This window comes from Amblyomma americanum, chromosome 2 (assembly GCF_052857255.1).
Source record: "Amblyomma americanum isolate KBUSLIRL-KWMA chromosome 2, ASM5285725v1, whole genome shotgun sequence".
NCBI classification, from domain to species: Eukaryota; Metazoa; Arthropoda; class Arachnida; order Ixodida; family Ixodidae; genus Amblyomma; species Amblyomma americanum.
In genome coordinates, this window is record NC_135498.1 from 46,124,405 (window position 1) to 46,148,397 (window position 23,993).

At 48.1% G+C, this 23,993-nt stretch overlaps 3 protein-coding genes across 7 annotated transcripts in view; all 3 read left to right on the forward strand.

The window, feature by feature from the left end:
- The window catches only part of LOC144121162 (uncharacterized), an 80,265-nt gene extending 78,488 nt beyond the window's left edge, over nucleotides 1-1,777 (forward strand). For all 5 annotated transcript variants that reach the window (XM_077654166.1, XM_077654160.1, XM_077654167.1 and 2 more), the window contains one exon: nucleotides 1,570-1,777. Coding sequence is in view for 4 of the 5 variants with exons in the window: in XM_077654160.1 (XP_077510286.1) it covers nucleotides 1,570-1,713 (144 nt within the window). In the remaining variant the exon portion in view is untranslated. The remainder of the gene's footprint in view (nucleotides 1-1,569) is intronic.
- A 14,013-nt stretch (nucleotides 1,778-15,790) lies between these two features.
- On the forward strand, nucleotides 15,791-16,969 carry LOC144118542 (innexin shaking-B-like). Its single transcript, XM_077651459.1, has one exon. It carries the CDS (start codon nucleotides 15,870-15,872, stop codon nucleotides 16,956-16,958), a length of 1,089 nt encoding a protein of 362 aa, XP_077507585.1. The 5' UTR covers nucleotides 15,791-15,869; the 3' UTR covers nucleotides 16,959-16,969.
- A 5,082-nt stretch (nucleotides 16,970-22,051) lies between these two features.
- The window catches only part of LOC144119676 (phospholipid-transporting ATPase ABCA3-like), a 51,379-nt gene continuing 49,437 nt past the window's right edge, over nucleotides 22,052-23,993 (forward strand). The window contains exon 1 of the mRNA XM_077652242.1: nucleotides 22,052-22,286. Coding sequence (XP_077508368.1) covers nucleotides 22,052-22,286 — 235 coding nt within the window. The remainder of the gene's footprint in view (nucleotides 22,287-23,993) is intronic.

Below are 23,993 nucleotides of genomic sequence, written 5' to 3' on the forward strand. Positions count from 1 at the left end.
CCTCAAAATTAAACCTATTACGAAGCCGCCCTCCTGGTTCCAAGCAGATTTTTGCATTGTAACGAAAAATTCCGAATAAGTGCCCCCCACCTATGCAAAGGCCCTCCCTAACTTCACTGTTAATTTCACATTTCCACGCCGTTCCAGGAAAGTGCCCACTGCCTGCTCCATGCCCTATTATGCATCTCGCCCAGGCAACACTGGCCTGCCCCATCGAGTTCAAGAATCCAATCCAATCCAATCCTCCTTTTCAAGCCTTCAACGCGTTCATTCGCATGTCCGCTCGGCACGCGCCATTTGTCTTGTTTTGGTGTTCTCAAGTCGGCAATTCATTCGTACAGAGTGACGAAGGAAATTTAGGTCATACAATGGCAACAGGAAAACGGAAGGAACATGCACAAATGTCTTGAGACTTCAAGCTCAACCGGAAACGTATACATGAATGGGACAAGAATGCCGAGAAGTTGCTACAGCAAACCTACAGGAAAGCAAAACTTTTAAGAAAGTTGAGTAACGGCGCGCAGGTGTTTAGTGAATACGTGGACGATGCGCTCTTAGAGTTCTTCGAGCGGGAAAGAATGGCAGGATGTTTTACTGCACTTTTTTTACTGGCGGGAAAATGTCGCCACGATCTTGAATTTCGGCCCTGTTCTGGGATAGCGCCCCCCCCCCCCCCCGAATTTGCCAGTAATCAGTAATTTCGACTTGCAGGGGTGGGGGCTCTTGCTCAGAATTTTACAGTATGTAGAATAAATTCCATTGAGCATTCATGCCGCATACAAGTCCTGAAAATCTTGCAATGCAATGACATGCGGCCCGCATGACGTCAGTTATGAAGAGACTGTAAATGGCTTGCCAAAAATTCCAAGGATATTCGTAAATGATAGAAGTGGGGGCATGACCAGCTGAAGAAGATCCAGTCTATAGTGCTGTGGCAGGGGAGTGAGGAGCCAAAAATAAAAGTAAACTGAGCCAAGAAGGTGGAGTGTAGTACCGGCCTGTAATTTTTTTTTTTCTGGCTCGCTCTTGTGTACGAGGGGAAAAGAAAAGGAAGGGGTTCATTTTTAATTGCTGATAACTGTGGTACTACATAAGCTAGATCTAAAATTTTTGCAGGAGGATGATGGGCAATTCAGTATCTATCAATACTGATAGATTTTGAATTACCCATCTCCTGCAAAAATCCTAAGTGGTCAAAGGGGTTTAGAGAGCTAGTTGCGACTTAATTCCAACAAAACCAGTTGATATCAAGCTGATTTTCGACTTGTTCCATTTGGAATCTACTGGGAATTCGTTCCTTAAACCAAGATTGATGCAGATTGATGAATAGTAGCGTATAGTCAGCACTCTTTACTCTTGTGTCCTATGCTGTGCCTTCGTTCTTCCTGCGCTGCCACCAGAGTTTCACCAGCTAAGATTTTCACCTGGCTTTCCCTTTTCTTAGCCTTGGTGCAAACTATTTCAGGTACCCTTTAAGTGTTGGATTTAAATGTATGCATGCCACTTTTATATTGTTGTTTGGTTAACCTCAGTGCTGCAGTTTTACATGGGCTTAATGATTTCTCGCAGGCATCTGCAGTTCCAGCATTGTCCAAAAAATCAGCGCGGCTGGAGGAGAAAAGGGACTCAAGTTCAACTGGAATGCCGGCAGGTGCATCGTCCCCGAAGAAGCACAGATTTTTCAGCCCAAGCTCGAGTTTCTATGACTTCTAGTAGCCCAGATTTATCTTTTCATGGTTTCCAAGTTGTGCCTCAATAAAGAATTCTGGGTGCACCAGATGCCCGTGTGAGCATCGCTTACGTGAATCCTTTTTTATTATGTCTGCATTAGAATGTGCATCATTATTTTCCTTGAAAAAAAATTCCGATGTGCATGAACGTCAAAGTTAGTGATATCGAGCAATTTGTACTTCTTCCAATTGCCTTTAGTTACGGTGTCTTGACCATAAAGCCTGTAAGCAGTTAAGCTCAGTTCTGCTTGTGCTCAAAGCAGTTATTATTTTTAAGCTTTATGCTTATGTTTTGTGTCATTCGATGCGAGTTTTATGTTTCCACCTGCTTTCATTATATGATTTGCCTCCGCATAATGTAGGTATTTGTCACATTTGTTTTTCAAAGTGACAAGTGAGCCTAGCAGTGAGGATGTTGCTTTGTTCCTGGCTGCCTGCTTCCTGCGGTGACTTTGCCTCCATCCACCTCGATCGCGAGTACAGAGGCAAACCAAATTGGGTGGTGGATCTGAATTGACTTGGCCTAGCCCGAATCTTCCCCGCACGGCTGCGGTGGGGCCAACGTTGCCACGAGCAAAAATGCATGCGTGGCAAGGGCCGTTCTCCTCCAAGAAAGTCCCATGCAAAATCCAAATCGAGGTGAAACCGCGCCGATACTTTGGCGAGGAAACACCGAGACAAAGCGGAGGTATAGTAATGTAGTTGCTAAGCATAACTGCTGTAACGTAATTCACAAGGGTAGAAACTTGGGCGAGTCGGTAACGGTGATCCATGGAAAGTGAGAGTAGCGCAAAACGGGACAAAGGGACAGAGAAAGACAGACACAACACAGGCGCTGTGTTGTGTCTGTCTTTCTCTGTCCCTTTGTCCCGTTTTGCGCTACTCTCACTTTCCATAACTGCTGTGTTCGACAAAAGCAAAAGTTCTAGGTTTTCTAGAAGAGTATGTAGAATGGGCAGTCTATCAAAAAACATTCTTGAATTTCAAAACTTAGGCGCTCGTTTTTACAACGCTGAGAAAACAAAACATTATGTCAGTATGGTGATATGGTTTTCTCCAGCTTATCTAGAAAAAAATTAAGCTGGATATCTGAACAGCACCCAGTCATCACCACATCCGCTCAAGTTCTGATGACTATACGGTTCATGTGGTTATGGGGAGTTCAACATACAGAGGCTGCATGCAAGATGACGGGGGATGCCATAGAGGAGGGCTCCATGTTAATTTCGACCAATTTGGCGTTCCTCACATATAGACGTTTTCGCATTTCACACTGAAACCGATACTCGCCTATGGGGCAGATACATGGAGGCTAACGAAAAGGGTTCAGCTTGACAGTGCAGCGAGCAATGGAAAGAAAAATGACGTGTGACGTTAAGAGTAGTCAAACACGTGTTAATGACATCCTAGTCGAAATCAAAGAAGTGGACTTGGGCATGGCGTGTAGTGCGAAAGCAGGATAATCGATGGTGTTTAAGGGTAATGAAGTGGATTCGAAAGGAAGGGATGCGTATCAAGGGGTGGCAGAAATTTAGGTAGGCGGATGAGATTAAGAAGCTTTGCGGGGATAGGGTCAACGTTTCGAGATACGGTGGCCGCAGCTGGCATAGGGCAGGGTTAATTGGAGTACTATAGTCTTCCATAAAGTCAGCAATAAAATTCCAATAAGGAAGGGCGTCAGGCAAGGAGACACGATCTCGCCAATGCTGTTCACCGCATGTTTACAGGAGGTATTTCGAGGCCTGAATTGGGAACAGTTGGGAATAAGAATAAATGAAGAATACCTAAATAATCTGCGATTTGCTGATGACATTGCCTTGCTGAGTCACTCAGGAGGTGAACTGCAAATCATGATCAATGAGTTAGACAGGCAGACCAGATCGATGGGCCTAAAAATTAACATGCAGAAAACCAAGGTAATGTTCAACAGCCTAGCAAGAAAACAACAGTTCACAATTGGCAGCGAGAGCCTAGAAATTGTGACGGAATACGTCTACTTAGGGCAGGTAGTGACAGCTGATCCGGATCATGAGAGGGAGATAACTAGAAGGATAAGAATGGGGTGGAGCGCATATGGCAAACTCTCGCAGATCATGAGTGGCAGTTTACCAATTTCCCTCAAGAGGAAAGTGTACAACAGCATAATCTTACCGGTACTCACCTACGGGGCAGAAACGTGGAGGCTAACGAAAAGAGTTCAGCTTAAGTTAAGGACAACGCAGCGAGCCATGGAAAGAAAAATGATAGGTGTAACGTTAAGAGATCGGAAGCGGGCAGAGTGGGTGAGGGAACAAACACGGGTTAATGACATCCTAGTAGAAATCAAGAGAAAGAAATGGGCTTGGGCAGGGCATGTAATGCGAAGGCAAGATAACCGCTGGTCCTTAAGGGTAACGGAGTGGATTCCAAGAAAAAGTAAGCGGAGCAGGGGGCGGCAGAAGGTTAGGTGGGCGGATGAGATTAAGAAGTTTGCAGGCAAAGGGTGGATGCAGCTGGCAAAGGATAGGGTTAATTGGAGAGACATGGGAGAGGCCTTTGCCTTGCAGTGGGTGTAGTAAGGCTGATTATGATGATGAATTGGAGAGAAATGGGAGAAGCCTTTGTCCTGTACAGTGGGCGTAGACAGGCTGATGCTGATATCGAAATGCGGCCAAAGCGGCCCGTATTCGAAGCCGCGGCATCGGTGATCAGCCAAATTCCATATATACACTGAAAGCAAGCGGAGTTCATTGTATTCAAGAAAACCGGCAAGCTATCTCAGGAAACGAAAGATCGGATTAAGAAACGGCAAAGCATGAGGGCGTCTAGCCCTAGAGACAACATAGAAATAACAGCTATCGAAGTTCATAAATAAGCGCAAGGTAGCCGACGTAAGGAAGTTTAATATGGAGAGAACAGAGCATGCTCTGAAGTACGGAGTTAGCCTAAATGTGGCGAACAGAAAACTAGGCATAGGTAAAACAAATGGCGGTGGTTTAGCTCTGGGTAAACCTGGAGTGACGCGATAGTTACATATGTGGCAGAGTGGGACTTGCTCAGTTGAATTGCAAAGTCAGCCTTGAAGGAAGGAAGGCCTCAGGCGTTGCTGGCACATACCCACTACGGGGAGTGGCCAAGTCACAGGCGGTTAATTGCTGGATACAGGAAAGTTTTTAAGGGAAAAGGAGTGGTAATAGTATGCATGTAGTCTAATAGATTGGAAGACGGAAGGACAGGGGTCCTGTTAACTTGGAGATCGAGGACGGGACAATGGCTTAATGTGCATAATAGTATACAATGCCTGTAGTGTTTCAATGTCGTACTGACTGAGAGCGGGAAAAATGAATTAGAATGGGAGTCGCTGCGTTTCTTGAAGAAAATTTTGTCAGTCTTGTTGTTGTTCCTTCTTCGTCTTCGTCCCATTTGACACGGCGCATGCGTACAGCTGTGGCAGCTCGGTTTTGCCGTCGCACCGCGCTGCCGGCAGCAGCAGCTTCTCCGCACCACGTGCTGGTCACGTGACCAACCACGTGGCGGCGCAGCCACAGGGTGACAGCGCCGCCACGCTGAAGGCTCTAAATGCTACCGTAATGTAGCTATCGGTACAAACCAGATGTATTCTTTAAGAGACAAGGAGGGCAATGTCATATAGCAATATGGATAAGATAGTTAATGTAGCCGAAGAGTTCTACGCAAATATATACAGTAGCCAGTGTAATCATAACGTCAATGAGAGAGACAGTAGCGAACACCAATGCATCATCCCGTCAGTAACAAGAGCGAAGAAAGTCTTAGGAGCAATGCTAATGGGAAAAGCTGCTGGTGAGGATCAGGTAACAGTGTATACGGATCTCCTCGGATAACACTCGGACCGAAAAAATGGACTATAGGCGACAAGTGTACCCACACAGGCGCACATTTAATACACCCTACATGACACACACACTAGCACACAAAAATAACAAAACTAACACAAAACACGACTATCATTACACACGACCAGGGAACACTGCTGCTACTAATTATATATAGCGGTCGGCGTTCGTGCCCACGATTGGTTCGGTGTGGATGCGGTGTTGCATGGGTCCAGTAGCCGGCGTCGAGATGGCGTTCGACGTGCTCAGGCTGGCGTCGTTGGCTGCGTCGTACAAGCTCCCGGTCCAAGCGCCCGTGGAGGTGATGTTGGCGTTGGGGGCACCAACCGGATGGGTGGCAACAGCGTTGGAGACACCCCTGGCCGTAGCAGGTGGTAGCTTCCTCTGTTGACTCCCCGGAACGGGCTCAGGAACGGCAGGAAGTCCGCGGTGCGAAGCCGTAGAACAAGGGCTCACCGGAGCAGCAGCCGGCGTCGCTCTCTTCCAGCCGAAGCGTCCCTGACCCGCCGGAGCTTCCGCTTCTCTGTCCCCCCCCCCCCTACCTCGCTCTCCCTCGCGCTTTTATAGCCTTGGCGTTAGTCCACGTTGTTGTTGCCTTGGTGACATGGCACATACCCACGACGGGGGATTGGCCAGGGTTCATTGAGCCCCATAGAATAGGGTAAATCCTTGTGGTCGTCTTGTTCTCTTCTCCACCAATCATCTCTTCCCACATCAGAGTACTTCTTCATGTTCTTTATTCTTCGGTTAATCCATGTCATCCTTATCGCCATCCTCGTCTTCTTCAAACCTTTTTCGCTCATATTTTTTTTTTATTTCAGGGTCCCTATTATATGTGAGTAACAGCAGATCTGTTGAAGGACGGAAGGGAGTAGAAAAATTAGCCACCCTGATTCTTTTTCCCTCGCACGCAGGCTGCCGGAGCGCTCCTATTCTCGACACCAGTCGCCATCTGTCGGCGCGCGCGGCACGTTGGACTGCGGGCGGGTCGCGCCGGTGGTGCGTAGATTGCGTGTTTACGTGTTCTTCGCTTCCGTCGCTGATGCGCTCTATCACCTAACGTATGTGGGTGTGTGCTGTGCATCACTACTAAGATTTCCCCAGGCCGTTCTACGGTTATCTGACACACATTGTTACACACATATCCGAGGGTAGTCAAGGTAGGGTGCGGATTTGCGCTGGCGTGCGTTTGTTGCCGTCTTTTACGTACGTTACCATCTATGATAATTTTATGCATCAGGATGTATATTTATTGATTTGACTCGATGGTGCAGTGATGTGCAAGCTGTAACGGGATCGGCCAGCTGCAGACCGAAGGTTGTCCAGGCGAAGCGCGTGTTTTCGATCAGCAGTACGTCTTCGACATCCGTGCGCTGAGCTTGCTATTAATCCCGTTAAACACATTTCGTGCACGGGGATGTAAGCACGACCGCTACCAATTTAAGTTATTTCCACATCTATCTCAGAGGGATCGGCGGGTAAAGGGCTGACCGTAGTATCTCTCTGCTGTTGGTACTTGCTTGAATCACAGCAATATATGCACGATTTTATTACGTTCTGTGACACTTGGCCAAGCGGCTACGCGACGCTGTAACACGCGCCGAGAGCTTTCGAATAAAATAAACGCGACTTCAGGCCGCAGAATTAGTGAAAGCTGGCCTCCCTACCGATATTGACTCAGTCTTTCAATATTGATTCAATTGATTCAATATTGATTCAAAATACGTCTTTGTGCGCCAGTAGCATAAATTATGACTAAAACTGTTTTCTATTAGCCCTGCCTCTCAGTTGAGCTCACAACAATAAATTGCTGATGTAACTGGCGCACCACGTAGCTGGCGACAAGAGCCCTATTTGTGGTGGGTGCTTTATGGCCGGCAGGAAGGATTAAGAGCGCATTGGAGCTGAAATTGCATGCTATCTGTGCACATAATGCTTGATACTGACCAAAAAAGTTTTCTCAGCCACATACCCTAGGAAAACAGGGCAAGCCAACCCCAATGTGGTAGCGGTGGCGATAAACTCGAACACACGAGAAATTGTTAGCGCATCGCTACGAGACTGCACGGTAACCGAGGCTGAAGAAGCGGCCGTCGCTCTAGCGGCAGCGGAGGGCTACCGGACTAAGCGGTCCCTAACCATTCTCACCGACTCTCAAGAGGCATGCCGAGACTACACGCTAGGCAGAATAGGACACAGGGCGCTCCACATACTCCGTTCTGGAGGTCACCACACAAGGAGCACACAAGAAAACCCAGTTAAACACACGATGGTGTGGACGCCAGGACACGCGGACGTGGAAGGCAACCGAGAGGTCGACAAGGTAGCTGGAGGATACACTACATATACCGAGCTCCTACAATATCGGTCTCGAGGACGCCGAGCCAGTCCCTAGAGAGTACTCGGCTATACTCAACCACTACAGGAGCAGCAGGAAGCGGTATCCCCCACCGCACGAATCTCTCACCAGAGAAGACTCCGTAGCTTGGAGGCTGCTACAAACGGGCACATACCCGAACTTGAACACACTCAGTAAGATACAACCCACACAATACACAGACAAATGCCCATGGTGCCAAGAAACACCCACGCTATACCACATAACGTGGGCGTGCCAGGAGATAGATGCGGTATCAATAATACCAAACCCGAGTGCGGAGCAGTGGGAACGAATGCTCTCCATCAGCGACCGTCAGGACGTCCAACTTGGGCTGATCCGACGGGCTCAGCTGGCAGCAGCATCCAGCGGAGCCCTGGACTAGGGGCAGACGGCCACTGCCAAGAAGATGGAAGACACCATCTGATTCCGTGAATCTCACCAATCTTAGAGCTCAGTAAAGGTTTTTCCTCCTCCTCCTCCTCCTCCTCCTCCTCCTCCTCCTCCTCCTCCTCCTCCTCTCTGCGATGGAGCACCAAGACGGTAGCGATATAAGCGTGAGTGCGTGCTTAGCGCCGGCACAATTATCGTGAATGCCGAACTAAATGTCATCAATTTTTATCCTTTTGATAACGCAAAGACTTCCTGCAATACAACCACGCTGTGGAAGTATGCTGTGCAAGGTTTTTATAGCGCCCGCAGGGCAGTAATTCACGGCTATATGCAGGCGCGGCCCGCGGAGCTGCCGCAGACCCGCAGTCCCCCGTGCAACGCCCGCACCGCGGCGCACCAGTCGGCGGAAAATGGCCGCGCCCGAGAGCGGCTCTGGATTCTGGTCTATACGCAATGCCTTATGACCTCGACCGTGCCAGAAGCTTGGAAGAACGCTAACATTATCTTAATCCATAAGAAAGGAGATGCCAAGGACTTGAAAGATTACAGGCCGATCAGCTTGCTGTCTGTTGCGTACAAGGTATTTACTAAGGTAATCGTTAATAGAGTCAGGGAAACCTTAGACTTCAACCTACCAAATTATCAGGCAGGCTTTCATGAAGGATATTCCTCAATAGATCATATTCACACTATCAATCAGGTGATAGAGAAATGCGTAGATTATAACCAACCACCGTATATAGGCTTTATTGATTACGAGAAAGCTTTTGACTCAAGTGGAAACCTCGCCAGTCATGCAGGCATTGCGGAATCAGGGTGTGGAAGAGCCTTATGTGAAAATACTGGAAGATATCTGTAGCAGTTGCACAGCTACCATAGTCCTTCATAAAGTCAGCAATAAAATTCCAATAAGGAAGGGCGTCCTCAGGCAGGGAGACACAATCTGGCTAATGCTATTCATCGCCTGGCAACAGGGATAAGAGTTAATGGAGAATACCTAAATAATTTGCGATTGATTCGGTGATGACATTGCCTTGCTGAGTCACTCAGAAGCGGAATTGCAAAGCATGGTCAATGAGTTAGACAGGCAGAGCAGGACGGTGGGTCTCAAAATTAACATACAGAAAACCAAAGTAATGTTCAACAATTTAGCAAGGAAACAGCAGTTCACAGTTGGTAGCGAGGTGCTGGGAGTAGTAAAGTACTTAGGGCAGGTAGTGACTACTGAGAGGGAAATAGCTAGAATAAGAATGGGGTGGAGCGCATATGGCAGGTTCTCTCAGATAATGAATGGCAGTTTACCAATATCGCTCACAGTGTTGGCAGTACAAGTAACGACGTTACCGGTAACATGTTACTTTTTTTTGTAACTTAGTAACGTACTCGTTACCATTTCGGAAGTCTAACGGGTAACGTACTTACGTTAACATTTTTCGGTAACGTGAGGTCACGTTACAAGTTACTTCTTATTCCAGTTGTCTCATCCTCCACCCCCTTTTCTAGAAGAAAAAAAGCGCAGAGCACCTAAAGTACGTGATATGTTGCAAATAAACAAAATGTACAGATGCTCTCGACAACCCGATCGTTGCGGCTCGCATGCATGCCAGAAAAACACCTGCCCTTGACGACGCACCGAACTAAAGAAACATAATGCCCATAAAGCACGAAACACGTGCACGAACACGCATTCATACACTTGCCTTCGCCTACCTCCCCTTCTCAAACTACTCACACACACACACACACACACAACTCTCTAGAGAGTAGAAGCATGCCGAGCATTTTTGAACATTAAATTTTTTAGAATTACTGTAAATTTATTCATCGTTCAGCGATGCTTCCTTTGTGAAGTTGAAATGGATGATGAAGTGTCACTTTGTGTTTAATGTCACATTCAGAAAATGGCTTCACCATGTGCCAGAGTTAGAAGTCATCACATGTAACTCTACCTGCACCTTTAGGCTAGTATAACATTGCTAAGCCCCTGCACATTTGTGCAAAGTATTCTCGTTAAATCAGGATTCCGTTTAAAATCATTGTTTTGGCTAGAAGTTTTGTGTGAAATATGAGCTTTATAAATATTTATCGTGAGTTTTGCAGCGAAGACACACTGATTAAAATTTATGGCCATGGAGTAACGGCAAAGTAACGTACGGTACTTTTTTTCTGTAACGGTAACGCGTTACCTTTTTTTTGTAGCTAACGTAGGGCAGTAACACGTTCCTTTTTTTATCGTAACGAGTAACATATTTCGTTACTTTTTTCGGTAACGCCTACTACACTGATCCCTCAAGAGAAATGTATACAACAGCTGTATCTTACCGGTACTCACCCACGGGGCAGAAGCACGGAGTCTAACGAAAAGGGTAGCTTAAGTTAAGCACAACGCAGCGAGCTATGGAAAGAAAAATGCTAGGTGTAACGTTAAGAGACTGGAAACAGGCTGAGTGAGTGAGGGAACAAACGCGGGTTAATGACATCCTAGTCGAAATCAAGAGGAAGAAATTGGCTTGGGCAGGGCATGTAATGTGAGGGCAGGATAACTGCTCTGGCCCTTAAGAATAACGTTGTGGATTCCAAGAGAAGGCAAGCGTAGCAGGAGGCAGCAGAAGGTTAGGTGGGCGGATTAGATTAAGCAGTTTTCGGGCATACGGTAGGCGCAGCTGGCAAAGGACAGGTTTAATTAGAGAAACCTGAAAGAGGCCTTTTCCCTGCAGTGGGCGTAGTCAGGCTGATGATGACGAAACTCATTTATCACCAGCTACATCACATCCGTGCGTCAAAATATATACACATGAGCCATCACGGCTGGTGTACCCGTGACTGCTGGAGGCACTTATCAAGTAACGTTGCCGCCGAACCAGTGGCTGGGCGGCGATACCGTTAAGTGCTGTAACTGAAGTGTTCACACTCAAAGAATCACATTTACTGACGCCATCACAGCTTGAGCGGAGCGGAGATCCACACAGAGCGCAAGCGTGCGCGAAGCTCAACTGCCATCCTGGGCACGCTATAGTGTCATGACGATCCAATTGGAGTTTGAAGAACTTGAAGGCATGCTTGAAGGCCTCGCCTTCTAAGGAATGGGTCCGCGAGTCATGGTCTCGCCCGGCGAGTGACACATCCACAGTGAGCATAAAAGACACCGGTTTATTCCTGACCAAACCAATGCGTGGCTGGTTCCTCGCTTGCGTTCTCCTTGTTCCACGCGTGAACAAAACGTCGCAGCAGCAAGGAACGTAGCGGCGGAGCAGAGCTTGCGGCGTAGAAGGCGCAATGCTCGGACTACAACAAAACGGGCGCTAGCACCTGAGCGCGGCGAAACACACTGAGGCGTAAATGGGATTAAGCTGCAGAGATAAAAGGGTGCCCGAAGCGGTACAAGAAACCAGGCTGCTCTCGTGGCAGCCACTCACGCCAAGCAGCTATTCCATCTTCGGAGCGGCCTCTTTCATCTGCCTACTGGTAAGGTGCCGCTACATCCCGACGGCTCGTGCTGGCTGCCAATAGCGTGACCGCGCCCCAGCAGTGCTCCTGGCTGAATCCCACGCACGCTGCTTTCGCCGCCCTTGTCAAATCATCGCCCAGCGACCACATATCGCAAGCAGCATGCAGTTCGATCGTGCGCAGTTGCGCCCGTACGCGCCTAGATGACTACGCCTATGCACCTAGCAGCCGAGCACCATATGCATAACCACTGCATTACCTAACATGAAATCTGCAGTTCACAGCGGCACTGGACATAAACTGCAGATTTACGTGGCTTTAGGGAAGAAGCGATGCGAAGGCAATCAGGAATAGAAGAGGAATCGTGTGGCTGAAACTGGAGACATGAGGTAGAGAATCACTGTCCCGTCATGTACTTTTGTATAGAAGGCCATTGCCTTGAGGTTGCCGTCGCGATTGCGGTATGTCCACTTCAGAGGCCATATTAGCGAAGCCTAGCTCGGTACTTGCACTGCACCACCAAAGGTGATGTGTTATCCAAGGTGTGGTCGAAGAGCAGCAATGAGGGTGGCCACTTCCTCCATGAGCGCTAATATTTTGTCCATTGTCGTGGTGGTCGCGGTTAATGAGAAGTAGGCACCGGGATGTGACTCAATGGTTATTAGAGATGGTTCGTGTAATGATGTAGTTCCTCTGTTTGTATTCTTCGAGAGGAGTGCGAACGGCGCTGTTCCTGGTGCTGAGTGAGTTCTAGACGGCGACGAGTCTTTTCGATGGCATTGTCTAGAGCAGTATTGTCATCAGTGTGATCTGCTTGTGATGGACGCAGTGCATGTGTTGCTGTGGTTTTGGTCCACGGAGGTGATCCTATTGTATACATGAAGGCAGCCCTGACAACAACAGACGTCCTGAGAACGTCCTGAATTGGTCAGAATATCCTCCTCCAGAACAGGACATTCTGAGTACTTTTTGAATGCATCATGGCTAATAAGGTGGATTGTTGAGCTAGTTGGTGCATGATCGAATAAATGGCAGCGGAAAGTAAACGAAGACATCGAAGAAACACACAGACGAGGACGATGCTGCTCCGTCGTCCTCGTCTGTGTGTTTCTTCGATGTCTTCGTTTACTTTCCGCTGCCATTTATTCCATCATGGCTAATTAAATGTCCCTACTTTCTACTTTGCTGGATGACTTGAGGATGAAAATTCCTCAAACGTCCTACAATCGCTCTGTCGCAGGACAGTATGGTGGAACTGAACTGAGATCAAACCAATTGTATCTCTCGCACTCGGCTCTCAATACCGGAAATCTCTGTGACTCAAAAAGATAGTTTTGCTTTTAAACCTGGTCTTATGTACCGCATGCTTGGACGGTTACTCGTCTTTTCCATTATGAAGCAGAATTTAACTCCATAGAGAGCTATAGTTCTCTGCAGTCCTGGGCATGGTAAACCAGTGTTGCGCCTCTTCTTTACGCTTATTCAGATTAGCTTCTCTTACATTAGCTATGAATACAGAACTTGAAAAAAATTTTTCGATACACTGTCCTGTATTAGCATCGAAAATGTTCCCATGTATGGTCCTCAAGACATCCTGGGTATGCGCAACGGACGGACAAATGGAGTCCAGTTGGACTGCTTGAGGACCAGCCTGGACAACCTGAGAACGTCTGAACATCTTGACGTGGGCATCATACTTACGACGTCTCTGCGTTGTCTAGGAGCTGAGTGAAGACATGGTGAGCAGGGTGGTCGGGTATAATAGTAGTAGTAGTAATAGTGTTTATTCAAAAGTAAAAAAAGAAATGTAAAAAACAAAAGGAAGGAAAATATTTTTGCTAGCCCCGGCATCTCCCATCACTACGGAGGCACCTGAGCTGGGGCAGCGGAAATAAAGGATAACAGGCAGAATGAAGAAATGAGAGGTACGTGAGGGGACAGTAAGAAAGGATGGGGGAGAGGTAACATAGGCAAATACACTTACACAATAATACACATATACAGTTTGCACGCGTGTTGACTTCATAAAAGAGAAAGCGCACGCGCACAACACTATGTACACTGCAGCTGGAGTGGGGCGCGCAAGTTCAGGAAATTCGTTAACGTCTCTTGCAAGAGCAGCAAAGCGACTGCTTGTGGGAATATCCATGTTTGAAAACGGCTTTTTCAACTTCTTAGCCAACGTTTTCTTTGGTCAAGAGGGAGGGCGATTGCCCTGGTCCATCGTATTTGCGGAGGGCACAAAGGGCTGCTGACTTATCCATGACGGCGAAAGGTGCTGGGATTGTCGCAAGTATTTGCATATGGGCTTCCTTATAGCAGTAAGAAAGAAGATACGGTGAGAACAAAAGGGCTGTGGTCTGACTATCGCATCTTAGTGGGTAAGGTAGTCCTGCAGAGTCAACGGGTCTTTCAGGGTTGTGAGGTAAGTGCCCCGGCGGCCCATAGGCAGGGTTAGGAGTACTACGTATACGTTGGTGTTTGCACGCACCTCCTTAGGAAACCTATGGTGCTGTCCACATGACAGACGAGGCACAGGAGGTTTTTCAGGGACAGATGCAAAATATACTTGCACCGGGGCATGTTAATCGGGTCTACAACGTGCTCCTCCGAAACCTGGAGGACATCTTGACCTCGGCATTAGTCCAACCACCAGGCCGCTTCCAATTCGCCATTTTAAGCACGTAATTATTTTACGACTCAGAGCTGTGAGCTATACCGTGGCGGAAGCGTCTTGATTAACTTCGGCCATCTGGGATTCATTAACGATCACCGAAATCACCATAGACAGCGCTTTCCTTATTTTGGATTTCGCCTGCTGTATGTGCAGCCACTGTGTCATGGGTTGCAGCCGCCATGAAGTAAATACTGAAATTGCATCCTCGGATGCTGTGGCCTCATCTGCGCGAAGGACAAATAAGCTGAGTTATCTGTGCTCGCAAATTTTACCGGAGGTGGGGTCGAAATCATTTCGAGCCTTCTCGCTTGCCAGAGTGAAAAAGCAGCAGGATCACTGAAACCTCGTCTTCCACAAACAAACAAAAAATTGGCGGTGGTTTAGCTCTGGTTAAACCTGGAGTGACGCGTATATAGCTACAGCTGGCTGAGTGAAACTTGGTCACGTGACCAACCACGTGACGAACCACGTGACCAGCTACGGCGCCGAGCCGCCGGCAGCTGCTCCGCACCACGTGACCAACCACGTGACAGCGTGCGGCGCAGCCACGCTGAAGGGTTGAAATGCTACTGTAATGTAGCTATCGCTACAAAATCTAGCCCCGGAAAAAAAATGCATCTTGCTTTTGCTTTTTCTATTTTCCTACGATTATTAGCCAGCCAAGCGAGGCGGGTCGCCGCCGAGACTGACGGCTTTAAATTTCGTCGTGCTTAGAAAACGAACTCGGATACAGGAACGAATAACAACGGTTTGTTCCCGTTAGACTGACACTGTTTTGTCGTTGAATAGCTATCCGTTTTATCCACAGGACGACCTGTCGCTTCCATGCTAGCGAACATGGGCGGGCCACCTACACAACTATAAACTAAGAGCATTATTGTATAGTGAACAATAACTAATAGGCCCGTCAGGTGTCGATATATCGCTAAAGAGGGCACAATTTTTCTTATTGCTGTAGCACTCTGAAGAACCGTTCAAAGACATGTTAATAAATAATGTAAATAATGACCGCCAGGCTCTGTAGCACCACACATAGCAGATGACATGAAATATGATCATAAAAGCAGCCTGCAGAAGGTGCCTTTCGCTGCGCGACATTGAGTGCCGATTTCAATCCCAGTAGATTTCATAAGCTCTATGAGAAAGTTTGACACCATTCTTCGATGCCCTGCTTGTTTCAAATAAGTTTTTCATGAATTTATGGCATAAAATATTCCCCGGTGTTCCGACTGTCTGAGAACACCCTCTGTAAAGAAGGAAAAAGAACGTCTCCCCATCGCGCGGTCTAGGCTCGCGCTGGCGTCACAGTCACGCATCTTTCGACTGACCCGCAGTCCATTCGCAACGTCGCATTTGCGAGTCCGTTCAGCAAAGTCTAAATTGAACCAGTCATGTTCAATCTTCTGGGCCACTTGAGCAAGCTTTTCAAGCTGCGCACGGTGCACATCGATGGCAACGTCTTCCGTCTGCACACCGGTGTCACAGTGGCCTTCCTGATGGCATTCTGCATGCTCCTCACCGCCAAGGAATACGTTGGTGCGCCCATCGAGTGCTACTGCCCGACGCTGCCCGAGAGCGTAGTGAACTCCTTCTGCTGGGTCGAGTCTACGTTCAGCCTGCGCAGTCTGTTCAACGCCTCGTACAACGGCAGTGTCGTCTACCCTGGAGCAGGACCCGGCAGGGGCGATCGCAAGTACCACACCTACTACCAGTGGGTCTGCTTCCTGATGTTCGCCCAGGCGCTCTGCTTCTACGCGCCGCGCTGGCTTTGGAAGGCCTGGGAAGGCGGCAAGGTCCCCGCCATTGTGGCCGCCCTCGACATCCGCTCGGCGATCACGCAAGACCGAGAAGATCTTCGGTCGCAGATCGTCGATTTCCTCGTGGTCAACATGAATCACAACCGTTGTTACCTGGTGAAGTACCTCATCTGCGAGGCGCTTAGCGTCCTCAACGTCGTAGCTCAGGTGGGCTTCACGGACTACGTGCTCGGAGGAGGGTTCCTCACCTACGGCTGGGACCTTGTCCGCTGGCATCGGGGCGAGGGCCGTGAGTTCGTCAGTCCCGCTGTGATGGCCTTCCCGCGGATCGCCATGTGCTCGTTCTTCAAGTACGGCGACTCTGGCGCACTCGAGAACCGCGAGGCCATCTGCGTCCTCCCCCTGAACATCCTCAACGAGAAGCTGTTCGCCTTCCTCTGGTTCTGGTACGCGTTTCTGCTGGTCGCCGGCGCCCTGGCGGTGATCTACCGCGTACTGCTACTGCTGAGCGTACCCCTCAGGCGTCGGCTGCTGGGCTGGCGTTACCCGGACAACGCGCGCATCTCGGCCGTCGTGTCAGCCATGTCGGCTGGCGACGTCTTCCTCCTCAGCCTTGTAGGCCAGAACGTGGACTCGATAGTCTTAAGCCAGGTAGTGAACGAACTTTCGCGCAGGCTGATGAAGGCGCCGCTGGCTGTGCCTTCAGCTCCACCGGCGATCTGAAAAAATTAATGCTGGACAGACAGAGGCTTTCTTTGTATTACGCACTAATACGCAAACATAGTTCTCTCTGCATTTGTCCTGCCTTCCTTCCTTTTCCCTTCCTCTTAAAGGGTGCAGACGGACGAGCAATTAACCAGCGATATTTCTTAGTTGACATGTTGCATATTGTTTAGGTACCGCAGCGGTAGCCTGGTGTGCTGCGCGGTACCAAGAACCATAGGTGGTCGAGATTAGACCGAAGCCTTCCGCTACGGTGTCCGTCGTAGCCCACGTGTCGCTTTGGAAGATAAAAAAAGAAAACGTAAAAAGGCGCCCGTATGGTGTGCGATGTCAGTACACGTTAAAGGTCGCCAGGTGTCGGGAAAATTGGTTTACCTCAAATAAAAATGGCACATACCCAATTAGGGGGAGTGGTTGGTTGGTTGGTTGGCCTCAAACAATGCTGGCACATACCCACTGCGGGGAAGTAGCCAAGACACAGGCGGTTAATTGTTGGATACAGGAACGTTTTGACAGGAAAAGGAGTAATAATAGTATGCATGCAGGCTAATAGATTGGAAGACGCAAGGACAGGGGTCCTGTTAACTTGGAGATCGAAGACAAGACAATGGCTTAATGTGCGTAATAGCATACATTAGTATAGTATAGTAATTGGGGGTGTTGGTGGTGAAAACATTAATTATAGAGAGGTGTCGGAGGTCGGACGTTGGTGGCTTTTCAGGTTTCAGGAATGGTACTATAATGGCTTTTTTTCTACTCCTCGGGTATTTTTGCTTGTATGAATATTATGTTGAAAAAATTCCAAAGTGCCTCTACAGCAATCTTGGAAAGATGAGCAAGCATTTCAAAGTGTATTTGGTCAGGTCCTGGAGCAGTTTTCTTGCCAGCAAACAGTATAGCATTGATTTTTTGGAGTGTAATAAGGCTATTGTATTTCTCACTTGCACCTCCACTTGTTGGGAGTCATTGTTTTCCCGCTATGTTTTTGTATTTTAAAAATGACTGGCTACAGTGCAAAGAATTTGAAACCGCAGCGAAGTGTTCCCCCAATATGTCTGCCTGTTCCCCTATATTTGTTTCTGTACCAGGTGTTGTTAAAAGAGGAATTGTTAAAGGTGAGTAGGTGCCATTTAGTTTTCGAACTTGTTCCCACATTTTTTGGATGTTGTTGAGCTGTCTTAGAAGACACGCAAGCTTGCCAGGATAATTTTTGGCATTGCGCCGAATATATCTGGCTTGTGCCCTCGCTGTTTTGAAAAGGGTAAGGTTCTCGTGTGTTGGGTATCTGCGAAAGACTCCCCAGGCTTTATTTTGTTTTTTTTTTGCCTTCTTGCATTCACGTGTGTACGACACTTAGTGGTTCTGACGGACCACCCCTGAGGATGTGGGAATTGATAGGTGTGCGGCAGTAATAATGCACGTTGTAAACATTGCATTTATTTCATTCATTCTTAGATTTTCTAAAGCAATATTCTCTAAACTGGCCTTTTCTGTAAACAATTCCCAGTCAGCTAAATGTAGCTTCCAACGCCATGGTTTAGTCGGTACGACAGCTGGTGAGGATAACAGGCTTATTATGACAGGAAAGTGATCGCTCCCATACAGGTTGTCAAGAACATTCCATTTAAAATCGGTAAAAACACTTGGTGAACAAAATGACAAATCTAAGCAGCTCATTTTCCCACTGCTTGGAGAACAGTAAGTGGGTTTGCCTGTGTTCAGGGGGCAGACATTGTTACAGAGGATGAAATATTCTAAAATCCGGCCTTGGACGTCCGTTTGCTCACTTCCCCAAAACGAAGAGTGAGCATTAAAATCCCCAACTAAAGATAGGGTTCCGGCAGTTGTATTAAAAGACCTTCTAAATCGCGAAGTGTGGTGGCTAGGTGAGGTTCAATGTATATGGAATATATTGTTATTGCTTTAAAATCGAGGACAGTGACAGCAACGGCTTCATATGAGGCTTTAAGGTCGATTTTTCTAGTTGCAATTCCCCCCCCCCCCCCCCCCCCCAATGGACCACAAAGCAGGCACCTCCAGAGAGCCTGCTTGAGTTCGCTCAGCCGCAGCGAAATACTTGGTACTTTTTAAAGATATTTTTTTTTCTGTGGCCCTAGGTTAGTCTCCTGGAGACAGAGTGCTACTGAAGAGAATGAAGTTAAAATATCCGTTGCGTCACAGTAGTTGTTTAAAAGTCCACGGCAGTCCATTGAACTAGAAATGCTATGATTGTAGACTAGTTGGGGATAAGTTTTATAACCTAGGTTTGTGGGTCTTTTGTACCTGTTATAGGGAGGGACTTAATGCCTTTTTTTTCGCGCTCAAGAGAGCTTTGCCGCCGCTGCAGCGGGAACGAGGGAGGGGTTGTCTCCATCACCTCACGAGAGGTGCTGGAGGACTACGGCTTGGCCGCGGGTGTGTGCGTTTTAGACCTCCCCCGACGGGGGCGGAGGAAGTCGCGCGGGATGCCGACCCATGGACCGGCGCTCCCTGCTTTGGCAATGGCAGGGCAGATTTCACTGTCCCTGCCTGGGGCATGGATGGCCCTGCCATAGGCTCGGTGGAAGCGGCCTTGGCAGGTGCCGGAGTGCTGTGTGGTGCTACGGCCCTGCGCACCACATCAGCGAAGTATTGTTTTGCTGTGAATGAGAATGTGTTCGTAGGTGCAAAGCGCCTTCTCGCTTCTTTAAATGAAACTTTTTCCTTCGTCTTTATGGTGATTATATCTCTTTCTTTCTTCCAGAACGGACACGCCCTGGAGTATGCAGCATGGTCTCCTTCACAGTATGGGCAGCGTGGGGCTGCGTCACATTCATCAGAATGATGATCCTTGGAAGCACATTTTGCGCAAGTTTTGGGACCGCTGCAACTCTGTGAGCCGTGGCCGAACCTTTGACAATTGAAACATCTTCGAGGGTTAGGTGTGTATGGTCTTACACTAACTTTCAAATATCCCACATCGATTGTGTCGGGGAGTGTGCTTGTGTTGAACATGAGGATCAGTTGTTTCGTTTCTATTTCCTTATTGTCCTTCCGGATCTTGATTCAGTGCACATCTATGACGTCTAGGTCGCTGAGCCCTTCGAGCGGTTCTTTTTCGGTGATGTGTACAAAATCAGTTTCAGATATTACGCCTCGGACAGTATTCAGTGAACGATGGGAAGTCATGGAGACAGGGATTTCCCCTATGGATGCTAGGTGTGAGAGCTTAGAGTGTTGAATATTGTCGCGTAGTTCGAGCAATAAATCCCCGCTGGCCATTTTTGATACCTTGTAGCCAATGTCCAAGGTTTCTGTCAAGCAGTTTGACACAAGGAAGGGAGATATTGTTCTTGCCTGCTTATGTTCCACTTCGCTATGAATCACATGGTAGTTGGGAAAAGTTATTTTCCTTTTCTGAAAAAAAATGATCTGCCTCGTACCGCCCTCTTTTCAGAGAGCGATCAGGTTTTGAAAGTAGGGGAGCCATAAAGTTTTTTGGTCATGGTGCCAGCCGCCCACCATGGAATCCAACTAGAGGACAGGACAGGAACTTGCAAGCAAGTCCTGCCCACGCCAGCTGTACACCTCAACTATAACCAAATATGACGCAACTCAGGGTGGTTGGCCACACAAGGTTAACCCTCGCCGCCAGGAAAAAAGGAAAAACCAAGAAGTGAGTAGGAGATAGGAGAGTTGTGAGAAAGAGATAGGAAAGTGAAAGATGGAGGGGAGGATAGGAAAAGGCGACTGCCGATTTCCCCCGGTAGGGTCAGGCCGGGGGTGCCGTCTACAGGAAGCTGAGGCCAAAGTGGTGTGTTGCCTCCGCCCAGGGGCCTTAAAGGTCCAAACGCTCGGCATCGGCTCAACTACTAGGATCCCTTTTTCCCCAGACACGGCGATGCCACGCACGGCTAGCCGGGGATGCTCGGGTCCGTGGTGATGCACTGTTCACCATCATCCCTCTGCGGGGATGTCCCTGCGGATGCTTGGGAACCCGTGGTGTCGCCACTCACCAACGTATGCAATCTGCAGACGCCCCCCTGCAGGGACACTTACGGCATGGTTGATGTGTCCTCTGAGACGTGAGTCAGTTACAGCGCAATTCGCCTTCTTCAAAAACCAATTTTCGGCGGTAAAATTGGTCGTAAAGTGTGGCGGTTTAGCCCACATTTTACAATTTGTTTTTGCAAAAGGGAGAGGTTAGAATGCGCATGCAGCCACCACAATATGAGCAGCTATATTATCCCACAATTCACACCGGCAAGCGAAGAAAGGATAGAAGAAGAAGAAGAAGAAGAAGAAGAAGAAGAAGAAGAAGAAGAAGAAGAAGAAGAAGAAGAAGAAGAAGAAGAAGAAGAAGAAGAAGAAGAAGATGATGATGATGATGATGAAGAAGGCGCGCATGTGCGCACGTGCTGGTGTTCTAGCATCGTCCTCCGTTAACAGGCTTTCTTAGCGCTGCCCAACAGTTACTCGTGGCTACATTAGCGAGGTCTCGCTTGCTGTGTTTCCCACGTAGTGTCTGCGAGCATCCCTCTTTCCTGGCCAGGGGACCAAAAGCAGGTCGCGGTCAGACGTGGCTGCAGCCTTTCTTCGCTGTAGGAGGAACCCAGTGAACCTGTCAGAACCTTCAAGTAAGACCCTCACGGCTCTCTTCTTATGCTAACCGGACTACACCGAAGTCTGGTGTCCTTTGGGAGCTGTAAGAAGCGGAAGCAGCAGTTATGAGCCCCCCCCCCCCCCCCCCAGCCTCCGTTTTGGAGGCTTTTTTCTGGGGTTCCATTGGCGGCAGCCGCCACCTCGGTTCAGTTGACTAACGCGCAAAGCAGAACTGAAACCACGACACAAATACAGCAAAGAAACACCAGCGCTTGCTCGTCTTTGTTGGCTCTGTGTCGTCCCGTGTTTTTCTCTGTACAATGAGAGTCATGGACCACTAAAGGGCCCGGGCCGTTGCTAGTCGGCGTATACAGCCAGCAACGAACCCATGGCATAGTTATCGGCCAGTCACTCCTCCCTCGAGTTCAGGTGATGGCCACATTGTATATCTGGTGCGTCGGCACGGTATCGATGGAATGCGCCGCTGGCGTGCTGCGCAGGCCGCGGCGGCGATGCAGCCGGTTCCAAGCCAGGGCACGCTGCACGTGTTGCGGCAGCTAAACCTGCTCCTGTGGAAGAACCTGCTGGTGACGCAGTTCCACCACCACTACGTCATCACCATGCTTGAGCTTCTGCTGCCGGCCACGCTGTCGTACGCGTACTCCGTGCTCGAGCTGGACTTCTCGCGAGCGCTGCCCATCAAGGAGGAGGGCAAGCGCCAGCGCACACTCCGTGAAGCATTCCTCGGTACGCTAACAGATCTTGCTGCTGGGTGTTGTGTTGAGTTTAATGGCGCATAAGCAACTAAGGCTATCATGCGCCAAGCTCAAGGTATAAAATTATTTTCTGAAGATTTTTACAAAGGTATAAAAATATGGCGGTGTAGAAAGCCTAAAGGGTTATTTCCTTCTGTCCAGTATCGAGAGAAACACAAAATTCACAAATGGCCGATATTAAAGGTTTCAAAGGAAGCTGGGTAACCTCATCAGCAGTCCTTAGCTGGGCAACGACTGGAGGCCCCCAACCAATCAAAATAAAAAAAAACTCAGCCCTTTTCTCAGGAATGACAAAGTGGCTGAGGTGCATCAGGCAAAGCACTGGGTCATGTTTTAGATCTTTTTAAGAACACCATCTTCTGTTAAAAATCTAAAAACGCAGGACATGTCCACAATTGCGTTTTGACCTAAGAGCAGTGATAGGTGAAAAGGGATGCATTGGTTATAAAACAGAGAAAGCACTTTTTCCGTAGGTTTTCCAGCTTCGAACTTGAAATTAAAGTGTGACTGACTGTAAGTTCATCTCCACATGTACAAACTGGTTTGTCTTTTATTAGAAGAAAGTTGTGTGTAATGTGCGTGCGGGCTATATGGAGACGGCAGACAATGACTTCCTTGAAACGTTTCTGGTGCGCACATGACTTCCATTCACCTAGAACTGGTTTTATTAAGTGTGGCTTGTTATTTACTTCGCTGTTCCAAATGGAGTGCCAAATTTTTCTTGCCTTGCAATGTAGTAATTTCATGCAGTCTTTATAGGGCATATTTACATTTTGTACTTGCTTGCCACAAGCTTGATCAGCACACAAACCTGCTCTTTCGTTGCCTTTTATGCCGACATGACTTGGTACCCAGTACAGTCTTTTGTCCTTCTGCTATGGCTGTTGTGATGTTGTGTATGAGGTCGACAAGCAGCGGAGTTATTGCATTTCTAGAATGAAGGGCTGTGAGCACACTTGGCGAGTCTGTGTAAATACTGTTGCCGAGGTTCTCATTTACTATTTTTTCAATGCCTACACAGATAGCGCAACATTCCGCAGTGAAGATGGAAACACACTGTGGAGGTCTTACTGTTTTATTCCAATTCCCTTGTACCAGTTCATTTCCAACGTAAGCGTCTGTTTATGAACCGTCTGTATAAAAAGCTGCGAAATTACTGTACTTTTCTTCAAGTGTGAAGAATTTTTGTTTTATATGTTGTTGCTGAATTTGTTTTTACGGTAGTCTGTAAGAGTAAAATCACAGATTTCAGGAAAATTGTGCCATGGCGGAAGTGGACCTCGCCTTCGAGCAATGCTTGGCAATGTCTAGTTCGCTGAGGTTCTGGCATATGTCTTCAAATCGCAAGAGCAGTGGACGGGTAGCCTGCGGTTTGCTGTTAAAGAGTACTCAATAGATGGGCACTTTGCAGCGATGGATTAACAAATATGTTTGTGCAGTGAACGGATTTTTAGAATGTACGAGCATGTGAGCATGGCTCTTCTGTCTGTAAGTGACGGTTCGTTGGTTTCAACATAAAGACTGTTTATTGGTGACGTCTTCTAAGCACCAGTTGAAAGGCGTAAACCTAAATTGTGCACTGGGTCGAGTCGTTTCAAGTACGATGGCCTTGCTGAACCATATGCTATACTGGCAGTCTAAGCAGGATCGTGCCCCAGAGCGGTAAATTTTTAGAAGG